Source organism: Teleopsis dalmanni, chromosome 2, assembly GCF_002237135.1.
Source record: "Teleopsis dalmanni isolate 2A chromosome 2, ASM223713v2, whole genome shotgun sequence".
NCBI lineage: Eukaryota > Metazoa > Arthropoda > Insecta > Diptera > Diopsidae > Teleopsis > Teleopsis dalmanni.
In genome coordinates, this window is record NC_051847.1 from 82022109 (window position 1) to 82048899 (window position 26791).

Below are 26791 nucleotides of genomic sequence, written 5' to 3' on the forward strand. Positions count from 1 at the left end.
TATGCCATTCGGAATTGATATGCCATTTTGCGTTCCTGTAATGGTATAGTTGGTCTGGTTGCCACATGATCACTTTTCCCGAAAAAACAAGCGACCATTTGTTTCGAAGTGCTTCGAGCGCGCACAACTTTTGTTGGATTTGGTTCATCTTGATATGACTGCTGTTTACATTTCGGTTCATACGCATATATACATGCTTCGTCACGTGTTACAATTTTATATACTCGCACGACTTTTGAAGCACAGCCACTGTATTTTTTGAGCATTTGTGTGCACCAATCGACACGAGCATCTTTTTGAGATTTTGTTGAATGATGTGGAATCTAACAAGAGCAAACCATTCTTACGACTAAATGATTGCATATTATTTTATATACGTTGGTTGAATAATGCATAGGATTCCCCTAATCTAACAGTATCTCGCATGACGATCTTGCATTTTTTGCATAGCATCAATGTTTTCTGGCACAAGAACTGATTTTGGTCGATCTTAACGAATTTCGTCAAAGGATGGTGCTTCATCGCTAAATGTGAAAGTAAATTGATCGATGCACTCTTGTCCTGATAATCCACGTCAAAAGTCGTATTTGTAATAAATCATCGCACAAAAATTTTCTCGCGTTAATTCCATTTTTTCGCGAACACTCAATTTAAAAATCACTGTAAATACGAGTAACACAAATAGCGCTCTTTTAACAAAAAGTCTATGGTAGGTTATGTTAAATAATGTCAAACTTTTGTATGGATACGTCTGATGACACCTGATAACAATCAGTTTTGCCAAGGCTGAAAATATAAATAGTGACCCTCTTAATTTCAAGACCACTGATGATGGGTTTTTGGCCAAAAATTCAATTAATTATATAATATAAAAAAAATTTATGTTGTAGTGCATTACTTCTCAAAACCTCTCTAACAAAGTACAATAGTTTCTATTAAGTAAAATAGTCACTACCCTTATAACTGACGTTAAATTATAATTTATTAAATAAAGTTTATTATATAAATTCAATTTACATTTCGTATAATTTAAATGGATTATAAATCGAGGCTTTATTCATTTTCATATGGCAAGTGTTAGAGCCGATTTCATAGTAGCAACTTAAGTTTTAACACTGACTTAAGTCATGCCTAAGTCATCAACTTTGTTAACTAAATTCATATTTATAAATTCATATTCATAAGGTCGTGCAGCTTTTCAATAGAACGGCATATTTTTATGGTGTTTTGTGAGTTTCCATTTCAATTTTAATGATGTCGCATATATCTATTTGCACACCAAGAACCTCTTTTAAAGTACTTGTAGTAATATCTCTATTGCTTGCTTGGATGTTTTTTTGGGCAAAATTTAGAGGAAGAAGAATAATTCAAACTGCTTCCTTCTGTTTCAGTTGAACATTTTCAAGCATTTGCTGCTTTTATACAAAATTAGAAAAAAAATTTCCACTCCCATTTCATTCAGAAAAAGGAAATTGAGAAAAGAGAAAAAACTGCCATTCCCATTTCAATCAGAATAGTGGTGTATATCTTGGATGTTGGTATACAACTTGCAACGGTCAAGCTGATAATTAAGTGAGAATCTCTGAGTACACTGAAACAAATTTGGGAAGAAGAAAATTTTTGTCTGATCTCAGAATTGACGTGGTCCAAACTGGACGAGAAATGTACTAGCCACCAAATTCAACAAGTCTAACCTGCTCAGCATTACGGTATTGATATTACCGTACTGAGATTGGATCTACCCTGCGGACCTACCCTACGGCTCTACGGATTAAAAGGAAACTGTACTCCATCTTATGTGTCAGTGACTATCATTGGCTAAGAGAAGATTCAAAATTTTTGAGGTGTTGTTCGTACACTAACCACTTCGGTTTTTTTGGAATCCTTCTAGTCTGCATATAAGCAACAAGATGGCTTTTAAAAATAAAGAAATTGTTATGATTGCGATTGTTCGGTAAATTTGATGACTAGTATGCGACTAGTATACAGTACTGACTAGTACTGAAATATGGAATATATATAAAATATATAATTCAATAAAATTAAAATTACAAAATATTTACGATACTAATATAAGATCTTTAACTGACAATTAAGGAGTAATTACACTTTTCACGAAATATATATTGCATTTTTTCTAAGAAATTGCAATATTGTATTAGTTGAACATCCACAGAATCAAATTATTTCAGCATTTTGTCTTTGATGTACTTTTGTACACTCTCGATTATTAAGTCTTTGTGTACGTCTTCATTTCTGATATACGATGATGCTTTCAGTATATGTCTTAACAATATTTTAATAAATTTGAAGTTGATGTATGATAAATGGGGCAGCGTTTCCATAAAAAAGACAGTCATAAAGTAGTTTGGACTAAATATACTTGCGTATAAAGAAGAATTTAATTGTTGAAACTAAATTTTCCTTGTATTAATGGTTTCAGAGTATTCAGAGTAATATTATAAGCCATTTTTTTACCCTTATATTCTCTAGTCAATCTGCTGTTAAAAGTTAGGCCTAAGTATTTTACATTATATTCCCATTTTATTTCTACATTGTTAACTTTTAGTTTCCTTTCATTTTGATTTCTACGTCTTATAAAGAACATATGTATATTCTTTTTTGATGAATCATCAATTGAATATCCTAGGCCGGTCCACATGTCCACAACGGTGTTCATCAGCGCAATATACCGATGTGTGCATGAAGAACATCGTGGTGTTGAGCCTTTGCGGCAGTTATCGACGTAATATTCTGGACGTTCCTGCCCACAATGGTGGTTAGCAGAGACAATAATTTGTAACAACTGTTTTCATAATGCTATGCATCTATAATGTCAATATTTGTTGTTTCTAGTTCTTGCTAGTTAGATACCTTATGCAGTCTTTGTTAAATTAATCAACCTCACAACTTAAAACCTTGATATTTCGAGAAGTTTGTCGGCATATAGTATAAACTAGCTCCAAATAGCTGACTTCACTAAATATCGTTGTTATGTCGGCATGCCTGCAAAATCGAAATGGCGTCGTTTTACGGAATGCACGTATTATTAAAATCCTCATTACGTAAAAACGTTATTTCTAAAGTTAGACAATTCTTGTCTTGAAAAGACGCTGATTTATTATTATATCTCATCTAATTAAGTAGGCAGATAGGTTAGCGTATAGGCCGTCAACTACCTCATGCACCAGCTGATAACTTCATAATATAGGGGCAATCAGTCTGTCTTGCAAGCTTATTGCAAGGTGCACGAAGTGCACAGATTACTCGAACTTGGAATGGACACCAACAAAATACATGGACAAAGTTTCTTGTAACGGCTCGTAATCTTGCTATACCTAAAACCATGTATATATGCTTGTAACGCAATAAAAAAAAGAAAAAAACCCGTTTTGTCATCTGTTGCTTCTCAAGTGGATGCGATGTGCTGCAAAAACAGCTGTTTCATTTTAATGTTGCAATTCTGCAACAGAGGTGTTCTCTCATTCTTGCATTTCGTGCTCCTTGCAATGACTTTGCAAGAGTGAATATCCCTCATTTGATTCCAGTAGAATTCCAAAAGCATTCTTTGCTTTGTATCTAATCTATCTTAATAGCACAATATAATAGCACAATTTTTATTTATATCACAACATATATCTAATATTTTAGTTTTGATTTTATTTTATTAATTAAATTAAGTTATAATTTGTGCGAAAAAGCCTTTCTTATAATAAAAATACGATTTCATATACATTTAATGTGTTTTTAAGCTTTATTTGTATTTATCTTAAAACTTTATTTAAACATACAATACAGAAATACTTAAAATTGTTTAAAGTAAATAATTTCTTATTAAATTGTTTAATAATTTTACAATAGTTATGAGTGATACTGCGATAACAGAATTCATGTTACGAGTATCTTTAATTATAAATTATAATAATATTTAAATTCTATATGTGTATCATTTATATGCATTCTCTGGCATAAATAGCGAATGCATAGTCGTATAAAAATATTTATTTTGAAGTGTATAACTAAAAATTGTTTATTTTAAATCACAAATAATAAATTTTATTCTTATAAAATTTTTAAGCACACTTAAGAGGTTTAACAGACAATGAATCAATCGTTAATCTGTGATCATTCTAAATTGTCCTCACTTAATTAAAATATTTTTTAGACTTTAAAATAAATATTTTTTTTTCTAAAATAAAACACAATTATTCATGATAGTTTTATATTCACATAATTGAAATAATATCTAATATTTATATATATAGAGTTATGTAGGAAAATCATTAACTGGAGTTATTTATCCGTTCCTCCATTAAATTTTAATTTAAAACTGATTCTCATGCACAACTTTCAACTTAGCACATTGAAAGTTTGGAAAATCAAAACAAACTATAGCATATGGTGGAAACTTCATCAAAGTGTCAAGGCACTAATAATATATTAATCTTAAGTTTGTTTAGTAGTTTTACATTATATGCACATCTTAACAGTCACTTTGTATGAGCATTTCAGTAAGTGCTGTCATTTGTTCTTCACCAAATTTAATTTTATCGGCTATATCACGTGCATCCGCAATAAGTTTAGCCTTCATATTGATGAAGTAATCAAAATCGGCATATTCATCGACACTTAGATTCTTTTCTAACATGCCCATCACACTGGTACCACGTCGTTGAATATCCTCTCTGAGGCGCTTCGCTTCCGTCAACTGTTCAAGTAAACGTTCTCGTTTGCTTTCCAATATTTTCTAAAAGAGAAAAGATTAATTTTTATAACTATACAAAAAGCTAGAGCGAGTTTATTATACCTTTTCAGTGCATTCTTCAGTTGTTGAAAGTAAATTGTTTTCTATTCTGGCCAAACGTTCCGATAAAGAAAGCAATAGACTTGTTATGTGTCCCACATCATCGATATATGTACGAAATTTGGTGGATTCGATTGGACGCACTTTATCAGCAACTTTGCTGATTAGGCTGCTGCCAAGTTCATCATTAATGGCTGATTCTTCGCTAATGGTAGTCTGCTCATTAGAGAGTATACGGATTTTTCGTTTAAGATGACATATAAGTTCATTCTAAAATTGAAATACGTTGCATTAGTTTTTATTAATATATAAGAAGTGATATATATACTTTGTATATAAACGCTTTGTTTATAGTTTCTAATACGTACCACTTTATTCTTCATCAGATCACAACTGTCGTTTTCGCTACTATTCGCTAATGTCACTTCCAGTTCAGCAAACTGCAATTCTAATGTGACGATATTCTGCTTTTCGCTTGTCTCCTGGGAATCACGTGTTTTCATACGCATTAAAGTTGAGGTACCCACATTACGTTTTGTGGGCCTAAGTGCTACATTTGGATTGTACAAATTACCGACATAGTCAGTAGGTAATTTTGATGATTGCGGCATTAGTACTTCTATCAATTTATCATTGGGTTGTAGAAGGCTTGCCAACTCTTTGGATAAGTTTTCACAATCGATTTCGACAGGATGACGCTGTCTTGGCTGGAGTGTGGTGTGTGTTGCAGTATCTTCCTTTGTGTGTGCTAAAGTTGTGAGACGTCCCATGTCTGAGTCTGGTAGATCATCAGTTTGTGAAGCAGCTTCTGTAGTACTGGGGTTCACACGTAGTACGATTTCACTGCGTTGCATTAATTTGAGTCCATCTGTACTGGAGTCCATTTGTGAAATCTGTGCAGCAGCTACGGTATCTTGCGTCATATTTGTAGCAACATTTTGTAAGTCCTCATTTTGATCATATTCGATAACCGGTGGTTGAGTTAAGGGTAGTAAGGGCGCGGTCATATCACTTTGTTTAATATTTCCCATATTGTTAACAGCTTCAGTCACGCAAGTGCTTTTTTCATCAGCATTGCTCTGAGCACATGATACATTATTTAATTCTTTTATTTCAGTTATTTGTTCAACTTCCTTAGTTAAAGAGTTTTGTTTCTCAATAAGAGCAATTTTTGTAGGATTTTGCGTAGTTGTCTTTACACTGTAGCTACCCAACAAACTGTTATCAGACATATGTGCGGACATTAATTGCGATTGTAGTTGTGTTATTTTTTCTATATTTTCTCGCAATGAATCTTTACGTGTCACTATCTTATTGGAAGTGCCACAGGGCGATGTTGATAAAGTGGTATTTACCAACTCTGCACGGAAAATTCTGCCGTCTTCTGCTTCACTAACATTTTCTAAATTTCCTCTATTATTGCTTATATCAAAATGTTCAGATTCTTTAGTGCTAGTACGTGGGCTGTACGATTTAATAGATGTATTACTTATTTTAGGACTGCTGAGGTTATTCTCGGACTGCGCTGGCGAAAGTATAATATTTGTGGATTCGGGCAGTATCTCTTCTAATGTTGTTTCGAGGTTGGGTGTTCTTTTAAGATCAAGTGTTGACTGTGACATAAACTTATTTGGACTTGTCGCATTTGTATTGACATCGTATGATTGAGATCTGGCATAGCTTGGTATTGTTGCGTTGCTATTGTTATTATTGTAGTTACTAACAGCAGGTGAAGAATATCGATGATGTGTTGGTGGATATATTGAATAACATGAGGCTGCATGTTGCTGCTGTTGTTGTATTGTAGGTGAAGTAGTTGATAATGCGAGGTTATTATTGGAACCATAACGTAATGGAGAATTGTTATTTGCGGATGTAGGTGATGATGGCTGTGGCTGTAATTTAGCACCCAATGGCAGCACGTCAGGCAAATTGTTGTTTGCTATTTTACCATTGTGATTGAGTATGTCATATGTTGGTTTAATATTGGCAACTAAATCTTCATTAGACGTTAAAGTCAATTTGTAGCTGCCATGATCAGGATCTGTATTGTTTAACTTTTCCAGACTTTGTCGTGGCAGATACGATGCCTTCGAGTTACATCTGTAAAAATTAAAGAATCTTGTTATTTATTTTAAATTTGCAATAAATTTGTAAACATATAATATACAATAAATTTTCAGATTTTTGTAAGTACAGAAATATATAAATACTTCAAGCAACAACAAACAAATTTGAGTTTAAAATGTTGAATCAATACTCAAACCACAGTTTTTCCATGCACTGAGTCCTCATAGTGTTTAAATTATACAGAAAAATTCTATAAATAACTAGTAGGAATTGGAAATGCAATATATTGCAATAATTTATGGAACATCGTCTCTTTATAGTCCAAGTTTTGTTAAGATAAGACAATTCAAGATGTAGATATATATTTAAAGAAAGGCATAATGGTATATCACGCCGCATATTGTGCTATTTTCAGAGAAAGTTTCATATTCTATTATAATTAACAGATAGTTAAAGACTATTGAAAAATTTCACTACTGAACACGAAACAAATAAGTTGAATTTTTTGGCAATCATATATAATGGAGTGAAGAAAGATAAATAAATAATTAACTTTAAATTTATGTTTACACAGAGCTAATAATAATAAAATTTATTGTTATTTTTATGATTTGTTTTAGGAAAAATAATTCAATTGCGCAAAATAGGTTAGCTCGACCTCGTAAAAATAAACAATTAATATTTTTAAAGTGTATAACTGTAGCTTATTTTTGGTTTACCATTACTAACTCGTTTTAGGGAAAATTAGCATATACTAACTATATATCAGACCCAATTGAACAAGAGATTACAATTCGTGAAATGACCGAGTTTGCGGCCGAGTCAACTTGTAATCCGCAAATACTTACTGCTCATCACTGTGAATTTCGTTAGGAATATTTGGGTTTTAATACAAGCAACTATAATAAAAAATTTTAAACAAATATTTCGAGCAAAAACTTTCCGGAATTACAAAATAAACACACAAAAATCATCTAATAATGAAAATTTCTTGTTATTTATTTAATTTGAAAGTGGGCTCCTTCAAATGCAACACAACTATGCAAACGTTTGAACTAATAATCCACAATATTTTTATAAGTTCTATGAATTTTTCTTTACACCCCCAATTGACTTGAAACAATGGTAATTTTAGTTTCAGCAACGGAAAAAATACGAACTTTATCCTGTCATATGACTACAGTGCTTGGTTGGATATATTTGTTGAGTTTTTAGCCAAAATCTCTTATACCACAATGGCTTCGTGACATTGCAGAACACTCAAAAGTATAATTAAAAGAAGATATTGCTTGGTTGGATATATTTGTTGTGTTTTTACCCAAAATTTCTTATACCACAACGGCTTCGTGACATTGCAGAACACTCAAAAGTATAATTTAAAGAAGATATTGGATAGAATATAGTGTTCAAACGTCATACAAAATTTATTTATCATAAAATTGTAATCGCTTTTCAATCCACAATAACGTATTATCATTTACACGTACGCTAAAAATCAAATATGTAACATATATATTTAAGAAGAAAGAGAGAAAATAAAAAATAAAGAGAGGAAAGAGAAGAGAGAGCTTATAGCTCTCCCAAATGCAAAATAAGCCACATAATGATATAGCTGTATTCAGTCTTACAAATTCATTGCAAGGAGCACGAAATGCACAGATTGCGCGAACTTGCAATGGACAGCAACAAAATACACGTACAAAGTTTTTTGCAATTGCTTGCAATCTTGCTATACCTAAACCCATGTATATATGCTTGAAACGAAACAAAAAAGGGAAAAAATAGCTGTTTTGACAACTGTTGCTTCTCATATGGATGTGGCATGCTGCAAAAACAGCTGTTTAATTTTTATGTTGCAATTCTGCAACAGAGGCATTCTTGCACTATTGCAATTTAAGTATTGCATTCTTGCATTTCATACACTTTGCAATGAGTTTGCAAGACCCAATGAATATCACTTGTGTCTTCAAAAAAAATCGTGAAAGTTGAACTCCTCAAATAAATTATGATTCCATGATGTTAATGGGAGGAGCTTTGACAGAGAATTTACTGTCTTTTTTGACCTTTCAAATTTGTAGCCAATTTTATGGTACCTAGGTGTTAGCAACTTAATCGATTATCAAAAAAAAATTGAAATGGTGTATTTTTTTCGTGTTAAGTTATAAATTCTGGATAGTTTATATGCCAAATGTATATCCAAAAATGCTATTGACTTTTAAGCCTTCAGTGTCATTATTCTTTTATTGGAATCAATACAATTATGACAGCATCAGTAATTTCTAATAATTTCCAAGCCATTTTCCTATAGTAATAAAACAGAATACAATAATTTGAAGCCCTACAAAGCGGATATATAATATCATAAATGTACCCTATGGCCTCTGGAAGTCTAGCAATTGGCTACATTTCTATGCGGTGTAGTAACCACAAATCAATTTTGCAATTGTAATGTACTATGCGCCCCGTAAGGAAAGTAACCATGAACTGCAATAAGAGAAACCTTAAAAACTTTATTTACGAGTATTTGCTTTTTTTCTTAATTTTTCCATTAAACTTGGTTTAGAGCAAACATTAATATTCAAAACAAATATGAGGCATAAAAGGAGCAAAGTAAACCGCAATTGGGTACACATTTCATTTTAGCCGGGAGATTAAATTTAATGTTTCTTTTCGCACATCCACGCCTGTCATTATGCGCTTCTGCAAATTAAATTAAAGAAATCAAAGGAGGCTCACTCATAATTTATGATAAATTATGTATTAAGCTTGAGTCTGTAATTTATGATTTCGAGATTAATTTGACTGATATGACCAGTGGTCGGTGTAAGCCAGAGAGCATCAACGAAAACCGTGTAATTATACACAAAGCAAAATCACGGATGTGCACAGTGGACAGACATGCAAAAGTGAACTCGTTGAACCTGTTCCCCAAACTGCGTACGAAAAGCGGAAGTGTGAAGACCATATATATGACTTCAGCGAAGGAGTATACTACAGTGCTGCAGGGTATCCAAGTACAGTATTTCGTTGACTGAACGAGAAAAGTGAATTTAATTGTTTAAAAATGCATATAACCAATTTGTTCATTAAGTTTGGCAACATCCTTACAAACATTAAATTGCTTTTTTTAAAGTTTTCTTTTTAAAAAAAAATTAAATTTATAGTCGTCCACTGTGCATATAAAATACTGCTCTACATCACACCCTAGATTTGTTCGACAGGTTTGACGTACCCAACGGTGGGAGTTGTTTAAAGGTTCGCGCGTGCGCTTTACGCGAGATTTGGCAATACTTTGGCGTTAAAATAAATTTTAACGACGCCGTCGGTTGGTTAATTTTTTTTTTGTACTTAATGGATCGTGCAAGTGAAATGTCACATTCGGGTTGTGGGGTCATTGGTGCAATGAATGGAACATACAACCACGATTGGCATGGCAACTGTATCAATTGTGGAAACCAAATAAATTGTAGGCGTGCGTCTTTATTTACTAAATTTTATGTAAATTTGTAAGTTTAGTTTATTTTTGCTTTGATTTTTTTAACGGAACCAAATTGGCGTTACTTGTCTCAAGTAAAGCTGGTGGAACATGTTGAAACAGCGGCAAAGCAAATTCACCGCTCCTTTTCATCAACGTGAAAACTGATGGCAGATTTCGGTTGCTGCAGTCAAGTCATGACGTTGAATTGGAAGTTGAAGTTGAAGTTGACGTTACCCAAAACCGAATTCAATCAATGTCTAATGTTCAAAACGAAAATCGTGCCTCGTTGCCAACACTACGACTGTTTGGAGCTTGTATGAGGTTTATTATTTTACCAGAGGGTAGTTGTCGCCTCACCCATATATGGTATAGCGTTAAACATTTTAGTTTTTAATAATATTAAATTTGGTTATGTCAACAACAATTTAGGCAAACGCTTATCATTTTTATGCTTTTATTAAATCATAGATATCCATATGAGAAACATTTATCTTGGTTAGTTGATTGGGTGAGGTGAGCGAGCAGAACTGAAATTGTGATAAAGTGTGTACTCGTATTCGATTAGACGATGTAAGAGGTTATTAGAATCAGTGCTATTAAACATAAATGCACATAATTAATGGTTTAAAATGTAGATTTTGTGAATATGTTTACAAACAATAAATCTATAATCTATAATAATTCGGTATGAATCTAAATAAGGTTGGAAACATGTTGTAATTGTGGTCATAATTCTTTTCATAATTAGATCATTTAAATTAGGAATTACGAGTTTAAGTAAACCGAAAAGTAAAAGTAAAATTATGGAATAGATTATTTCTATAATTATATAGTATCTTTGATCGAAGGATAAATATTGATTTTGGAATTATTTAATTTTAATTTTAAAATGTTGAATGTTGTTGTATATTAAACATTAACATTTTTTATGGATTTGTTTATGAACCTAGATAGTGACTCTTTTCTCAGAAGGAGTTTTTGAGTTTTATTTAAAATTCACATGAATATATAATTGTATTTTTTTTCAATTTATAAATTATTTATTTAATCTTTCTAAAAACGAAACTAACAATAAGTGGATCAAATCTTAAAACTAAATTTATTTTTTCCCTAAGCCATTGCTTTGGAAAAACTATTGAGACATTGAATTATTTATAATAAGATAAGATTGAAAATTATTAAATTAAAATTAGAACTAAAATTAAAATTAGAATTAAAATTAAAAATGAATATATAATTTAAAATAAATCATTAAATTTAGTGCAAAATAGTCCAAAGGGCTTTTAAGTTGTCCAATAAACAATTAGACGTTAAGTTTTTTATGATTTTGTTTATGGATGTGCAAGTGACTCTTATAAGAGGGAGTTTTTGGAAACTTGTTCGCAATTCACATAAATATATTATATTAAATATCATACTAAATAAATGAATAAAGAATCATTAAATTTATTGTAAAATAATTCAAATGAATATTTAGGGGTGTATGAACTCCAAAACTTCCCTTTCTACTAATTTTGTTTATTCTCAGCAGTACTTTTATATATAAATATAGTTTATCAATAAGTATTAATATGTAAGTAATAACAATAATTTAGTCAAAGATATATTTTTGTTTTTTAACGAGCTTATCGATCACTATATTAAAAAACAAAATTATTATTATAAATATTTAGTCATTAAAACAAAAAAGTATTGGCAAAGATATATTTTAGATCTTGTTTTGATTTGATATATAATTTACAAGGATAGGATCTCTATACTCTATATTTTGTAGAGTGAATAAGTTGTACACGACAGAAAAAGATTTACTCATATATATGCAGATATATTTATAAATGATTATGTGTTGTCTTTGATAAGTATTTATTTTTACAACATTAGTATATATTTTTATAAAATACATATCTTAAATATCGTCATCATTTTTAGGCATTATGAATTATATGTATATAATTTGGATAGTCCGATTAATACGTTGTTGTCATGGTTATAGTTTACTCCTTTTAGAACCGAATATATATTTTTTTTCGTTGTAATCACACTGACAGGAGTTTACTTCTTTTGGAGTTGAATATATGTTTTTTTATGGATTTTACGTTAATTATTAAATATGAATGCTTACGATTAGAGATCAACAATATGTTATTAAATTTTAAAATTAATTACATTAAAAGTTATATAATATGTATATAACGGCCATGTTGATATAATAAGTAATTCTTAAAATATGGGTTTCACTTAAACAATTATGCCCAATATTTATTCCAGGAATATATTTGTAGCGCCATCTCGAGAGTCGACTAGTTTTTGTGGATTTCCAAGAAAAATATCAACCTCCAAAAAAATGTAAAACCCTTTATCTCGAAAACTGATCTTAAAATAACAATAATAAAAAAATTTGTTTAATATGTTTCAACTATTATTTTATATTCAGTCAAATAAATATATCTGCTACTAATTTTTGTCTTGGTATGTCTATATTAAACCCTTTAAAACACACTTTCTCCAAATTTCTTAGAACAGTACCTTTACTTAAGGAGAGAAAGAGATAGTGAAATATAAATAAATTTTTTTTAACTATATATTATATTTTAAAGGCTTGTAGGGCTCAGAAATATGATCCCTAATCTTCATATCCGTACCAGTGACTATACAGACTTTTAAATATATATCGTTGCTATTTGCAATAACTAGTATTTGTTAGAGCAACAGCAAAGAATATTCAAAACTATAATCGATGGAGGTTATTGTCTATTCTTGACCATTTTAATTTCTCATTATTCTCATTATTTTATTACATCCTCTCTGTATTTTTGTACTGTTAGGTTGGGCTAAGTTATACCGGCGATCCCTACCGGATCTACTTAGGCCTATTGGTCCATTGTGTTGTAAAGGTTAGAATGCTGATTAGTGAGAGATCTTGTAATTGATCAAGATCCTCAAAAAAAGGGCCCCTCTAAAGTGTTGGGTCGCCGCCGTGCATGAGCTGGATAAAGACAGAGTAGATGAGTTGTGAGGAGCGCTTTCATTGTATGCCCCATAGCTGGAATTTTTGTACTGAAACACATATATAAATTCTATAAAATGGATTATATTTTCCATTTTTCATATTTTCTACTATTCCGTTTCTGTTTTCTTTACTGAAATATGTTGCAAACGTTGTTAAGTTCTTTTTTCTGAACGCTACAAGTAACACAGACCGTTTTTCTTCTTTAAAAAAAAGATGCTGTTTGATAGAGAAATTATTTAAGTCTAAATGAGGCTTTAATAAGCATTTTCTAATAGATTCTGTTAGGAATTATAATTAAATACACTTACACTTTATCTTCCGCTTTAATAACGAATAACTTATAAATCTTTGACGCTGCCTAATGTAAATTATGAGGAAGAAACTAATTTTATTACTGCTACTGATTTTGTCGCCTTTTTAACTTTTACCAGTTTGCGATAGTAGCTTATGGTCCAACAAATAGAAAATTTATACTTCCTCTATGTTGTATCTCACATTGAATTTTATTTATTTTTATTTATTTTTTTTTGCGATTTAATTTACATTTTTAGGTATTGCAGTAGCATTTTTGCACCTGCCGTTCACTAAAAACAGTGAAAAAAGTTTAAATTTTGCTGGTGGCACAACCTTCGCGTGCTGCGTGCTCATCTCCTGTAAATCTTAAAGCGGGAAGTTTACTTTCTGCCACTTTTTTCTGAGGTACTCGGTAGTATTTAAGGTACGTTTTTTAGTCGTACCGGGTGCTCGGCACAATCGCATTTAGACTAAACTCAGCTTGAGACAAGCTTTTGTTGTACTAATACCTGCATGTCTTTTTCATATAAAAATAAATATATTTTCGATATTTTTTTATTTATAAAATAAAAAAGAAATTTTTAACCTTTTATATATATACTTTTTTTTTGTTACGTTTGTCAACTTATTGTCTAATGCCTAATGTCTTAGCCGTACGTTGTAGCTTTTATCGAGTAACTTGTGTGAGGTTGTATCCAATAAAGTATATATATGTAGTAATATAAATAAAAATGTTAAAATTTTTATTTTTATTTTTTTATATTCAATGCAATCTTGCCATTTTCTAATAGTACGTTTGTTGTTAGTTTATTTATGTCTTTTGCAAATGACTCGATTGTAACATAATTTATGACTGAAGTATCTTTGAATTGCTTTGACTATATTTTTGTCTTAAGTCCAGAGTTGAAACCAGCAGGCACTGCTACTCGTATTTGTTTCTACTCACTTTTTGTTTCGTCTTTTTGCAATTTGCATCACAATTTATGAGATTGCATCCGTTGAGTTTGATTCGTTCCAAGTATTTCCACATTTTCTTTGTAACTTTTGCATTTCCTGGAACCTGCGATTTTCTTTTTACTAGTCTGCATTGCATGGGAACGACCTTGAGACATAAAGTTTTTATGGGGATTTGTGGTTATAAATATCAAAAGTGGTAAAAATAATTTATAAGGTAATTAACTTTTAAATTCACTTTTTTAAGTAATTTTTTAGATGTAATTTTTTATATGTACATTAAAAATGAAGTCAATTGAATAGTACTCAGTTAAATGAACATTTATGGAAAGGTTCGGTAGCGATTTCTTTATTACAGATTAATTAACATTAAAGAATTGAAAAAGTACTGCTAATAAAATAAAAAATTATAAATTGCAAGGAAAGTCTCTAATTACCGTAACTTAAAAATTTGCATTCATATAAAATAATTAACTTTTTTATATCTCAGGATCAGTGGAACATAATTTTCTTATGGATTATTAGATATATATAAAATATTTCGAAAGAGACACCATGTAACACAAGGAAGCAAGCTGAATCAGCATTATTCAAATGGTATAGTGATTATATTTTTAAGAAAGAAAACTAGTTTATTACAGAAAAGTTTAATTAACTGAATGATTGTATTATTTAGTTATAAAATAAGAAAATAAAAAATTTTGAAGTAAAAATTGAAGTTCCCAGTATTGATACCGCTTAAACGATTTCATAAGAGTTCAACAGTAGATGTGATAATCTTGCACACAATCTTTATATCAATCTGTTGATGGGTTGTCAAGAATAGCAACGAATTTCAACATTTTATGCAAAACATTCTAATAATCTAATAATAATTATAATAATAATAATCTAATAATGAGTAGGTCCTGGAGTGTTATCTTTAGAAAAAATACATTAAAGTATTTAATAAATAATTTTCAGAAAATATTTATATTCGTTACAATTTCTAACAACTCATTAATAGATGATATAAAAATTATTATCAAATGAATATCAGATTTATCATTTAATAAAAATTGAACTTATAGCAAATTGTCAAAACGAGATCAATTCAATTTTTATTAAAAAATTTCAATAATAAAGATCAGAAGCTGCAAAACTTTTTGAAATATTAAGAATGTTGACTTTATATAATATTATAGTACTATATATTACACATATAACTGTATATCATATGTATTGACAGAAACAATATTCTTATTAAAGATGTGGCGCTGAGCCCTCATACCAAAAGGTTATTTGGTAGATTGCCTATCAGTTAGCAGTACTTAAAATAAAAAGTTATCTATGTGACAGAGTCTTTACAGTTTGAAGTGCAGTTTGGATTTTCTTAAAAACAAAGATATAAGCGTGTTAGTTCTTGTTTTAGTTCTTATTTGATGAAATTTTTTAAAATAGGTTCGTAGCTAGAAATTTACTTCGAGAGAGGTTATTAGATAATTTGAGTAATTTAAAAAAAAAATTATTTCATTAGTCATGATGCATTTATAATGAATATACAAATATAATAATATATAGTTTTTTAATACATTTCGTGGGCTTCAGCCTCTTAACGCCCCAAACTTTTAGATTATATGCACTCTCTGTCTGAATCTAAAATATTTGTTTTGAAATTTTGGACTTCGAAAGCAATGTAGTAAAATTTGTTTTTTGAAATTTATTGATAAATTTTCTAAAGTATATAAAAAAAGGTCAATTTGAACACCTTTTATCTATAAATAATATTAATACATCAACCAAATAAATCAACCAATAAAATATCGTGATCTAATGCAGGTTTAGTTATCTACTGCCATTTAGTTTTAGAAGTATTCGAAATAATATTTTTGTACAATTTATAGCCAATGGTATAAAAGGAGGAGATCATTTCTACACATCAGCTTGGCTTTTATCACAAATATTATATTTCAGACTGTGTTCTGAAAATGATTTCAGATGATCTTGAAGAGGAAATTTTACTTTGCTGGATTTTTAAATATACAACAAGCATTGAACAGAGTCTGATAAAGTGGGTTAAATCAAAAAGCTTGTTCCCATCCCGTTTAAAATTATATAGAGTATATAACTGAGTATTAGAGCATTCTATGTTAAAACCAAGGATGAAATATATGATGGGTATTTACATTGTCTTGCAAACTTATTGCAAAGTGCACGAAATGCACAGATTGCGAGAGCTTGCAATGGACAACAACAAACTACACGCACAAAGTTTCTTGCAATGGCTTGAGATCTTTCTATGCCATAAAAGGGAAAAAAGCAGTTGTTTTGACATCTGTTGCTTCTCATGTGAATGTGGCATGCTGCAAAAACAACAGTTTTATTATGATGTTGCAATTCTGTAACAGAGACATCTCTAGCACTCTTGCAATTTTAGTATAGCAGTTTTGCATTTCGTGCACCATGCAATGACTTTGCAAGACAGAGTGAATTCCCATATAAAATAACTTTATTAATGTAGAACAGGAGAGTGGCTTGGAGTCTTTATATATATGCCTACCACTGAGTAAGATTTATTACTATATACGTAGAATATTTTGTACTCATATCTTTAACGCAATCACCTAAAATTGCTTCCATACTAGTTAAAGAATGTATTAATATGATTGAAACGGTAGACAATCAAACTCCATACAGTAAAGTCCACTTATAGACAGACATATTTACCAATTTATTACCAATTTACGACTAAATCTCTATCATAAAGATAGAGATGTTCTCTATATTTAAGTTATGGTTTAAAATCAAAGTTTTGAATATTTTCAAAGATTGATCAACAGCTAGTTAGTTGTGGTTCTGTTGAATGAAACAAAATAATGTTTGTACATTTTAAAGACTACATATCCGAGATCTATCTTTTAAAAAATTAAACCAAGTAAAGTTAATGAATTAATGAATGAATTATAATGCAAACTATAATATTTTAATATTTATAGATTTAAATACTTGTAAAATTAATGGAGCACATAAATATGGTTTACAAATACTAATGTATTAGTTTAAAATACTCGTACATTATCTCTGAAGAAATATAATGTATAACAAAAATATGATGAAGAAACCATAATTATAAAAATAATTTCTGGATTAGAAATTGACTAAAACTACAAAATACCTTTTAATAGTAAATATTATTATAAAAATAAACTTATGTTAACTAACTTAAACGTGTATTCAATATATAACAATTATATACGCAAATTAGCAAAATTAATATGTTATTTATTTTTAATTTATTTAAACATATTTTTAAATTGCTTGAAAGTCGGAGGTTAGTTAACTTTCTAAGTAAGTTTGCTCAATGAATTTTCCATAAGTAATTATTCATTTAAAGTACTAAAAAGCAAAAAATTGAAAAATGTACTGTTTTTTAACTAAGTTGCAGGTGTGAGCGTATTATTAAGTGAATTTGTTCAAGTTTTTTTCTTCATTTATTATGATTTCATTACATTTCTATTTCATTTGGAAAACAGAAATCGAAAGTCAAGTTCAATTGCCTGCAACTGAAATGTATTTTACTCAACTAATCACAAATGAGTTTCACCTGCTACCGAGGCTCAACACAACTCCAATGAGCCGGCCGTGTTGAAAGTCTCGGTCTCTCGGTGTTGCTGCAACGATAACTTAAAGTGGCTGCAACAATTGATCTACTAACATAATAATTATTCTGATCACGCCAAAAAATGCGTTTAACAGGAGCAGACCAACAAAAACGAAAGTCGATAATTATCACAGCAACATGAATTTGTCGTTGCACTGATTGTTGGCCGATAGCTATGAGCTCAAGCTTTTCTTGTTTTAAATAAAAAGCAGAAATTATTAATGAAATCAAATGAATTTGTTAATATATTTTAATGGATTAAAAAAAAATGCGAGCAATACGTACCACAAAAGGCATTTGAAGTATTTTATGTATTTTCTGAAGTTTTCAAATAAATATATTTTTATTGTGTTGCCACATAACACAATGTTGTTTTTACAAAAATTAAAATTGTGTCGAATTATCGTACACTTTTTTCAATATTATATCGGTGATATTGTCAATGAAATATTGTCTCTCCCCAGTAATATAAAGTTGTTGATAGATTACCTAACTGGTCATTATGGCCTGCTTTAAGAAAATAGATCAGTCTAAGCACCTGTCAGTTCTGCTTAAAGACAGATGAGACCGATAGTAACATTCATGCAACTATTTTACTTTAATATGGGTCAGTAGAACATAACTGCGCTGAGAGTTCCAATCCCCGTCTGATATTAAGATAAACTCAACTACTGGCCTTTATTGTAAAGGTGTAGTACATTCTGTTCATTTAGGGTCGGCTTGCAGCTATAGTCGTAGCGTTTCAGTTCGTTGGGAGTGTCAGTACCCCATTTGTTCTTACGTTATTTTATCGCTGTATTCATCGGTTGAACTGAAATATGTGGTTGATCGTAAAAATATTCATATTGACGGCCAACTAACGGCAATAATAACACTAAACTTTATAAAATATAAATTTCTATATGTAGATATGATCAACTCTTAGGTTTCAGTTGAATTGTTTTAAAGAATAATATAATAAAATAAAAACAAAACGCACTACAGATCTGACATAGATTACATATAATCAGAAAAATAACAGAGCTATTGATTAATCTTATTCATCTCTTATTGTTCAATACAATTAATTGCCGTACTAGTAAGTTTAATGGACAGGCATGTCGATTGGTTAGATTTTTCAACGACCACTGTTACATATGCATGCCAACGAATGAAGAAAAATATTACTCATAAACTTTGTCAATGTCTTGTATTTCCCATATCTACTTTTCAGGATCTCTTTATTATAAGCCTATGTCCGATATTATTAATGTATTGAAGAGGTTTAAAGAAGATTTTATCTTATAAAAACAATACTGCGTGTTTTTCGATATTTTCTGGTATTCTGGTATTTCATTTCTTTTCTGGTATTTCTGAATTATATGATTAACCAGATTAAGCAGAAGTTAAATTTGATAGTATTAGAAAGCTATATCTTAACACAGTCGATTATATGATAACTATTGAGTCGTATATGTTTATTATTTATTATTGAGTATAGTAATTTTGAATTAGATTCTCGTAAATAATATTAATATTAAGTAAATGCTACAATATATTTATATGGATATAAATAAATTAGTATAAAAATCAAGTAACTAATCATTAAAATAATATGAAAAGTGCTGTAAGTATCTTTTTTGATTTCTTGTCCTGATCATGACTTTCAAGGAAAGTCGAAATATAGAATTTTTTTAAAAATATTAAATAAACGTTTAATTTAGAAAAAGTTGACATGTTGCCGGAAATAATATATATAAAAAAACATTAAATAGACAAAAATATTCTTATAAATATAAAAAATAAATATATTTATTCAGAGTAATTTATGGACTTTTCGCATTGACTGTTCTTGTTTATTAAATTTTTTATCATATCTATCATAATAACCAATGAATTTTTATATATTAAAAAATTTCATAATAATTTACGAACTAGTGTGAAGGGTATTAATTATTTTAATTTTTTAAAAACGTTAACTTGATTAATTTATTAACTTTTAAAATTAATCATTTCAAAAAATGTTAATGATTTTTTTCAGTTTTCTTAAAAAATTTTAACTGGGGTCTATCCTAAATGTACTTAATTCAAATTAAATTTTCTTAATAAAAAATTTATTAGTATTTCCATTTGAAAATGGATAATTCATAAATAATTATTGCATATTTAATTAAATAATTTTATTTTCTTTATTTTTTTTAAAGAAAATTAGTGTCACAATCCCTGTTATATCTTATGTTTTAGATATTTTAAAGATATAAAAATCTTTAAACTACACTGTCCTTAAGTTATATCCTACATTCTATATATTTTAAAAACTAATATGTTTTTAATGTTTATAAAACTTCATTTAATGAATAGTTTAAATATATTTAGTTTTAGTTTTTAATTGAATAGTTTAAAATTCAATTAATTAAAATGACATAATAATAATTTTTGTTGTTGTAGTTCACTACTTTTTGAAACATCTCTATTAATTTTTTTATGTATTTTAAATAACATAATTTATATGTTTACGAAATTGTTTAGTCTACATATCGATGTGTATTATTCCAAATTTAAAGTTCTCATAAAAGGAACTAACTGATGATAAGTGTTAATTATAGTAACAAAATTAACAACATTTAATTTTATTTAGTAAATTTCTGTTACCAGTTTTTTGTTGACCTAATAAAAAAAAATTGAATAAAAAAATATTCAATGAAACGTCAGAGCAGTTACATTTTGTTTGCTTTACACAACAAATTAATTATAACTTAATTATGTGGACGAGTTGAAGTTTTATTACAAAATGTTCCGACTTGCACTGAAGCTTAAGCCTATAATTCCATTGCTAAAGCACGCAAGTGACATACAATAGATGCAGGTAGGCAGGTATGCAGGCTGACACACCCGTCTCAAATGTTTTTCTCACGCGAATTGCGTTTATTTTGAGCGTGTATTTTCAATTTATTATTATTTTATGTTTTAATACAGATAGTTTTTTCTTTGTAATTACTTAATTATTGCAAACAAAAAAATGCTGCTGGTTGGCAATTGTAATTATGTTGACGCACTTGTCAGTCCGTCAACCAGCTTACTTGCTTGTCTTTTCTTGTGTACTACTTAACTTTACAACTTTATTAAGCAATAAGCCAAATTGGATATATATAGTTAATTTAATAAAAACTTTTTTGTTATATACACTAGTGTATGAAATAAATGTTAAGCAGGAAATTGAAAACTTTGCCAATTTAACAATGAAAACATTTTTAATACGTTTTAGCTGTTAAACAAAACCAAATACAAAAAATAACAATTCCAAATATATATGTATACATTAATTTATTAATGTTTTAGCTCAACCTTTTTTTTTTTGTTTTATTCTATCAATTTAAAAAACATTTGAAAAAGGCATTAAAAAAATATTAACACCAACAATGTTGTTTGCTTTAGGCAACAATAGAGAAACTTTTAAAACAGTAGCAACAAATTTTATATAAACAAAGTGTAGAAACATGACAAACCGCTGGGAATTGTGATGACGTTACTGCACTTTGTCTGAATATCAACATTTGATGTTGCCAACGTTACCGATGTTGATGAAGCTGATAATGACGACGATGATAATGTTGATGTCGTCGGCGGCGGCATGTTATGCGAAACAGAGAAATGTACAAATAAGTCAAAGTATACATGCGCATTAACAACATTTACAAGCTCTGGCAACAATGCAGACAACAGTAGCAAAAATCAACAAGTAAATCAGCGTTTCGAATGCAGTTCAATTGATGTCATGGCTCTTCGAGTTACTTACACTTATAACAGCGTCGGCTGCGCACAGCCTGACTTTCGTGCATGTGTCTTTAACTGGTATATATTAAAATTGATTGATGCAATTTTACGCTTGTAATTCAAATGATTTTTGTTATTTTATTTATTTTAAATATAATACTAGTATGTATTAAAAACAAATACGCAGAGAATGAATTACAAATTTATTTTACTACAATTATTTTATGCTTACCACATAGCGTATGAGCAACAAACATACTGGATTTGCTACAAAAAGTGTGATGACAAAATCACGAACAGATGGCGCTTATTAATTTTTTTAAGCATCTAAAAATCGATAATGTATTACAAATAATTATGTGAAACATTTTAATGCATTAGTAATTAATTACAGCAGAAGTTTGTGATATTTATAAACAAGGAATTCAATTAGTTTTGGCTTCGAAATTAGTTATTACTGTATTATTATTATTGTTATTTATTATTGATAAAAGAAATTCGTACAGCACTTATAAAAATTATAGAATTTTCCTTAAAATCTAAATTGGCAATTATTGTATTTAATTTTTAAATACTTTTTAGCAGTTTTGAAATTGTTAACAAACAGGAGTTGATTTTGGTCAATCATTACATGACAGAGTCAATAAATTTTATTCGTTTGTCGAGTTTTTCGTTCTCTATTCCCAACAAAAGCGAAGCGAAGTGATCAGAATTCTACAACCTTAACCTCGTATCTAGTGTAATCAAACATAAAACACTACACCTAAATCTTCTCTATCGAAAGAAATGGTTACTATCTCTCCGATACCATCATACATTGTTTTCGAGTATAACCGATAGCGAGTAGGTTTACTTGCGCCACCCGACCTGAGGTTTTTATCTGGTACTACAGTATCTAGGAGGCCACAACATTTATTGTCCTGAGATTGGATTAACTTCCAGAGTTGGTTGAATTATCTACAACTACACCTACATCTTTTCTATCGAAAGAAATGGTTACTATCTTTCGGATATCATTATGTATTGCTTTTGATAGCGAGAAGCTTCACTGTATTGCGAAACCGGTAGGTTCACTTGCGACACCTGACCAGAGGTTTATAGCTGGTACTTTGGTATATAGGAGGTGACAACTTCGGTTGACTTCCTCAATATTCTAAAGTTATTCAGAACGAGTTTACGCATTTATACTTTCATTCACTGCGAATTTTTATTTTTTCAACCTGGTAGTGACTCAAAGAACAGCAAAGTTAAAGACAGGAGTAACTCCTCAACAAATAGGTACTTATATCCAGTTATATAATTTCCATTGTTATTGGCGGAATTTATTCCAATGGGGGATTTACGGTGACGTTAAGCTAATGCTGGAGGTAACCAAGTAAAACGTCCAGTATCATAGATAAACAGGTGAAAAAATATTTTATAAAGAATTCGTAAGAATTAATAAGAAACTCATTCTAATACGAATTAGCAATTTTTGACAGCATTGAATTTCTGGAAAGTAAACATAACTAGATTTGTATTGCAACATTTCATAGCGTATCAACAGTGACATTTAAGTTACTTGTCAGATTTGTTGTATACATTTATGTATACAGTTTTATTCATAAACATTTTTAATATTATGCGCAACTGTTGGTGGCACAAAATGTGATTGACATTTTTGCCTCAAAGCACTGACATTTATTTGACAAATTACATTTGTTGCTAAAGTAATAAAACAAAAAATTATTATTTTTAATAATGAAATTATCAACAGGCACAGCAAGCATGAAGCGGTAAGCAATAAAACAATAAATGCATAAAATTGTTAACAAACATGTTTAGCAACAAATTTTCTTCTACAATATTCACTATTCGTCAATGTATGTATATATACATATATTCAAGTATCGTTAATTAAATATATGAAGAAATTATAATAAAAATAATTTCACCTAATGTGAACGGAAGTTGTTAAATATGTTAAAAACTGTAAAATTATTAATATATATATGAATTAAAAAAAAAACAAATTATACATAATAAATACGTAAATATATGTTTGCAAATATATATACAAGTAATATAAATAAATATGGTATTTATATATAATGTAACAGAGCTGCAGAAGGTGATGTAATTCTTAATACCTTAATTTATGAATTTTGTGGATTTTATTTGTTTTTTCTTTTTTTTGTTTGATCACAAGAATTGTCTTTTTTGTCGTAATGTATAAGATTAATTTAATAAATATAATTTTTGCAAATGATGCCCATATACAATATAATTTTATATTTTGTGCAGACTTTAATTCCACAATTAACTTTGTTAATATTTGATTTTGTTTTAAAAATAATTTTACAAAGATTTCTTTGTGTTTTACTTTTTATAAGAAAAAAACCGTAAAAAGCGAATAATATAATATACATTTTAGTCAAAATAACATATTTCGAAATCATGCAATTTTATGTATAAATTAAATAATCTGCCATTCACTTAATTTTGTTTTATTTTTTTTTAAATTTTATTACAATTTGTATTTGGCATTTCTATCGAAATTATTGTAATGCAAAAATGTTTAAAAAAACTTTTAAAATGCTATTGAACAATATCAAATTAGCTAAATTAAGGGGAAAACTATTAAAAATGCAAATGAGCAAAATAAAAATGAAAAAGTAAATGCCATAACAACAGTAATAGTAACAATTTGTTAAATAATTTGAATATTTTAAAATGTTGCTAAACACACCTTCGCGGTGGGGTGGTATTGTTCCATTGTATTCAATTTACAAAAAAACTGTTTGTTAAATAATATCAAGTCATTTGTAAAATAATAGCTTAAAATATATTCGTTCATGCATAATTATAAGATGTCAACAATTTGTTTCCGGTATTGTTGATTAACTTAGTGAAACAAGTACCAATATCAAACGAGTCTTAAAATCTGTGACAAGAATTAGAATTTGATATTTCTATGTTAGAATAAGATTAATAAATAAGATTGTTACAAAATTTATTTGCAGCAAATACGAAGACATGTTTGACTAAAATACTTAAGCTAAAGAAATCAATAGTGTATACAGAGGTTAATTTAAGAGATATTTTTGAGAGATATAATAAACAAATTTTAAATGAACGAAGATAAGAAAAATATAAATTTTAGATCATTTTGAAGACTACAACTACAACTACAGAAGTTATTTCAGAACATTATAATATTCAGAACAATAATTAAAATACATAAGTAAGAGGGATGAATTAAGTTGAACTAATTGAAGACAAATTCAAAAAAAAAATTTATTGCAAAGTATTTATAATTAGAACTTGCAGTATTTTGTTTTAACGGCTGTTGAATAATTTTTAAAGCGTGAACTGTTTGTCAATATAGCAGAACTAAAACTTCAATACTTTCCTAAAATTTTCTAACAGTCTTACAAACTTATATCTAATATATCATATCTCATATATCTTATATGGGGGCAAAACGAAGTATATGTCGGCTACTGGTACTCATATACCTTGGCACCGCCATAACGATCAATAATGATGTCAGCTTGGAGATTAGACGAAGAATCACTTTTGCTAATCGGTGCTACTATGAGCTCAGTAGGCAACTGGGATGTAGAGCTCTCTCTCTCGACAAACATAATTTACGCTCTATAGGTCGGTGATCTTTCCTAAGCTTCTGTATAGCGTAGAAGTATAGACGTGATCACAGAATGAAGAAGTAGCACTGGGAGTGTTTGAGAGAAAAGTTCTTCGTAAGATTTACGAATTGGACGACTACCGCTTACGTATGAACCACAAGCTTTATCACGATATTGATATAATTCAGCGAATTAACATCCAGCGGTTTTGCTGATCGTGCCGTGAGAATGGTTGAAGATGCTCCAGCGAAAAAGGTATTTGAAAAAGGTATTGATATAATTCAGCGAGTAAATATCCAGCGGCTTTCCCGATTTGACGAAGTCGTTAGAATGGATGAAGATGCTCCAGCGAAAAAGGTATTTGAGGCGGTAGTTGAAGGAAGAATAGCAATTGATTAATATATTAAAACAAATAAAAGTTCAAGAATTTAATTCTTAAGTCTTATTTAACATAGCCTTCGATATTTCAAATTAATTTCTGTGTGTTCTTGAAATTGTGTACTTAAATACAAACTTATAAAATACGATTTAAGCTATTGTAGCTTAAATTAAATTTGTTTTTATTTCGGAAGTGTACCTTTTTCTGCACTTCCGTTTCCTTACCCATTAAATTTAAATACAAATTACGGGTATAGTATTTTTTTAACGTCAACTAGATAAAAAAGGAGATAATAATTTAAATAATGTAGAAGTTCATTATGTAACTAAAAACTAAATATAAACTTCAATCTAATTAAAACTATTTGCAATTTGTAGTTTTACAAACAAAATATTTTTATTATATACATATTTAAAAAATTGATAAGAACACATTAGAGTTCACTAACTTGGCACAGTTTTTAATTAAAAATAAAATTTAAAAATTGTACATTATAAAAATAAATAGTAAAGATTTTTAGTTAAGTGTTAATTAAAAATAAATAATTAAATTTCTTAATGAGAGCGTTAAAAGACTGTACTATTTTCGAATAAAATAAAATATTATTTTACTTTATGCACAGAAGTAGTAGTATTAGCTTTATTTTACTTCATTTTGAACCTTGTATCTGTTGTATTACACAGAAATTTATAATAATTGTATTATATATATAAAACTTACAGTTATGGTATTTTAGCCGACTGCCGTAAGTTTAGATTAGTCTATTAATTACTTATCATAAAT

At 29.2% G+C, this 26791-nt stretch overlaps 2 protein-coding genes across 2 annotated transcripts in view; one reads left to right on the plus strand and one right to left on the minus strand.

The window, feature by feature from the left end:
• Positions 1 to 4255: 4255 nt before the first annotated feature.
• On the minus strand, positions 4256 to 21862 carry LOC119674923 (protein Shroom-like). Its single transcript, XM_038086082.1, has 4 exons — positions 21765 to 21862; positions 5173 to 6907; positions 4808 to 5074; positions 4256 to 4747 (listed from the first exon to the last, which is right to left on the minus strand). Exons 1-4 carry the CDS (start codon positions 21860 to 21862, stop codon positions 4484 to 4486), a joined length of 2364 nt encoding a protein of 787 aa, XP_037942010.1. The 3' UTR covers positions 4256 to 4483.
• Positions 21863 to 23743: 1881 nt separating this feature from the next.
• LOC119674924 (protein Shroom-like) overlaps positions 23744 to 26791 on the plus strand; it is an 11175-nt gene continuing 8127 nt past the window's right edge. Inside the window, exon 1 of the mRNA XM_038086083.1 lies at positions 23744 to 23778. Within this exon, the coding sequence (XP_037942011.1) occupies positions 23744 to 23778 (35 nt within the window). The remainder of the gene's footprint in view (positions 23779 to 26791) is intronic.

Coding starts and splice junctions, on each gene's coding strand:
- LOC119674923 (XM_038086082.1), bottom strand. CDS start 21,862: ATGCCGCCGCCGACGACATCAACATTATCATCGTCGTCATTATCAGCT. Junction 6,908..21,764: donor AATGTTGATATTCAGACAAA/GTGCAGTAACGT, acceptor TAATTTTTACAG/ATGTAACTCGAAGGCATCGT. Junction 4,748..4,807: donor CTGAAGAATGCACTGAAAAG/GTATAATAAACT, acceptor TTTCTCTTTTAG/AAAATATTGGAAAGCAAACG.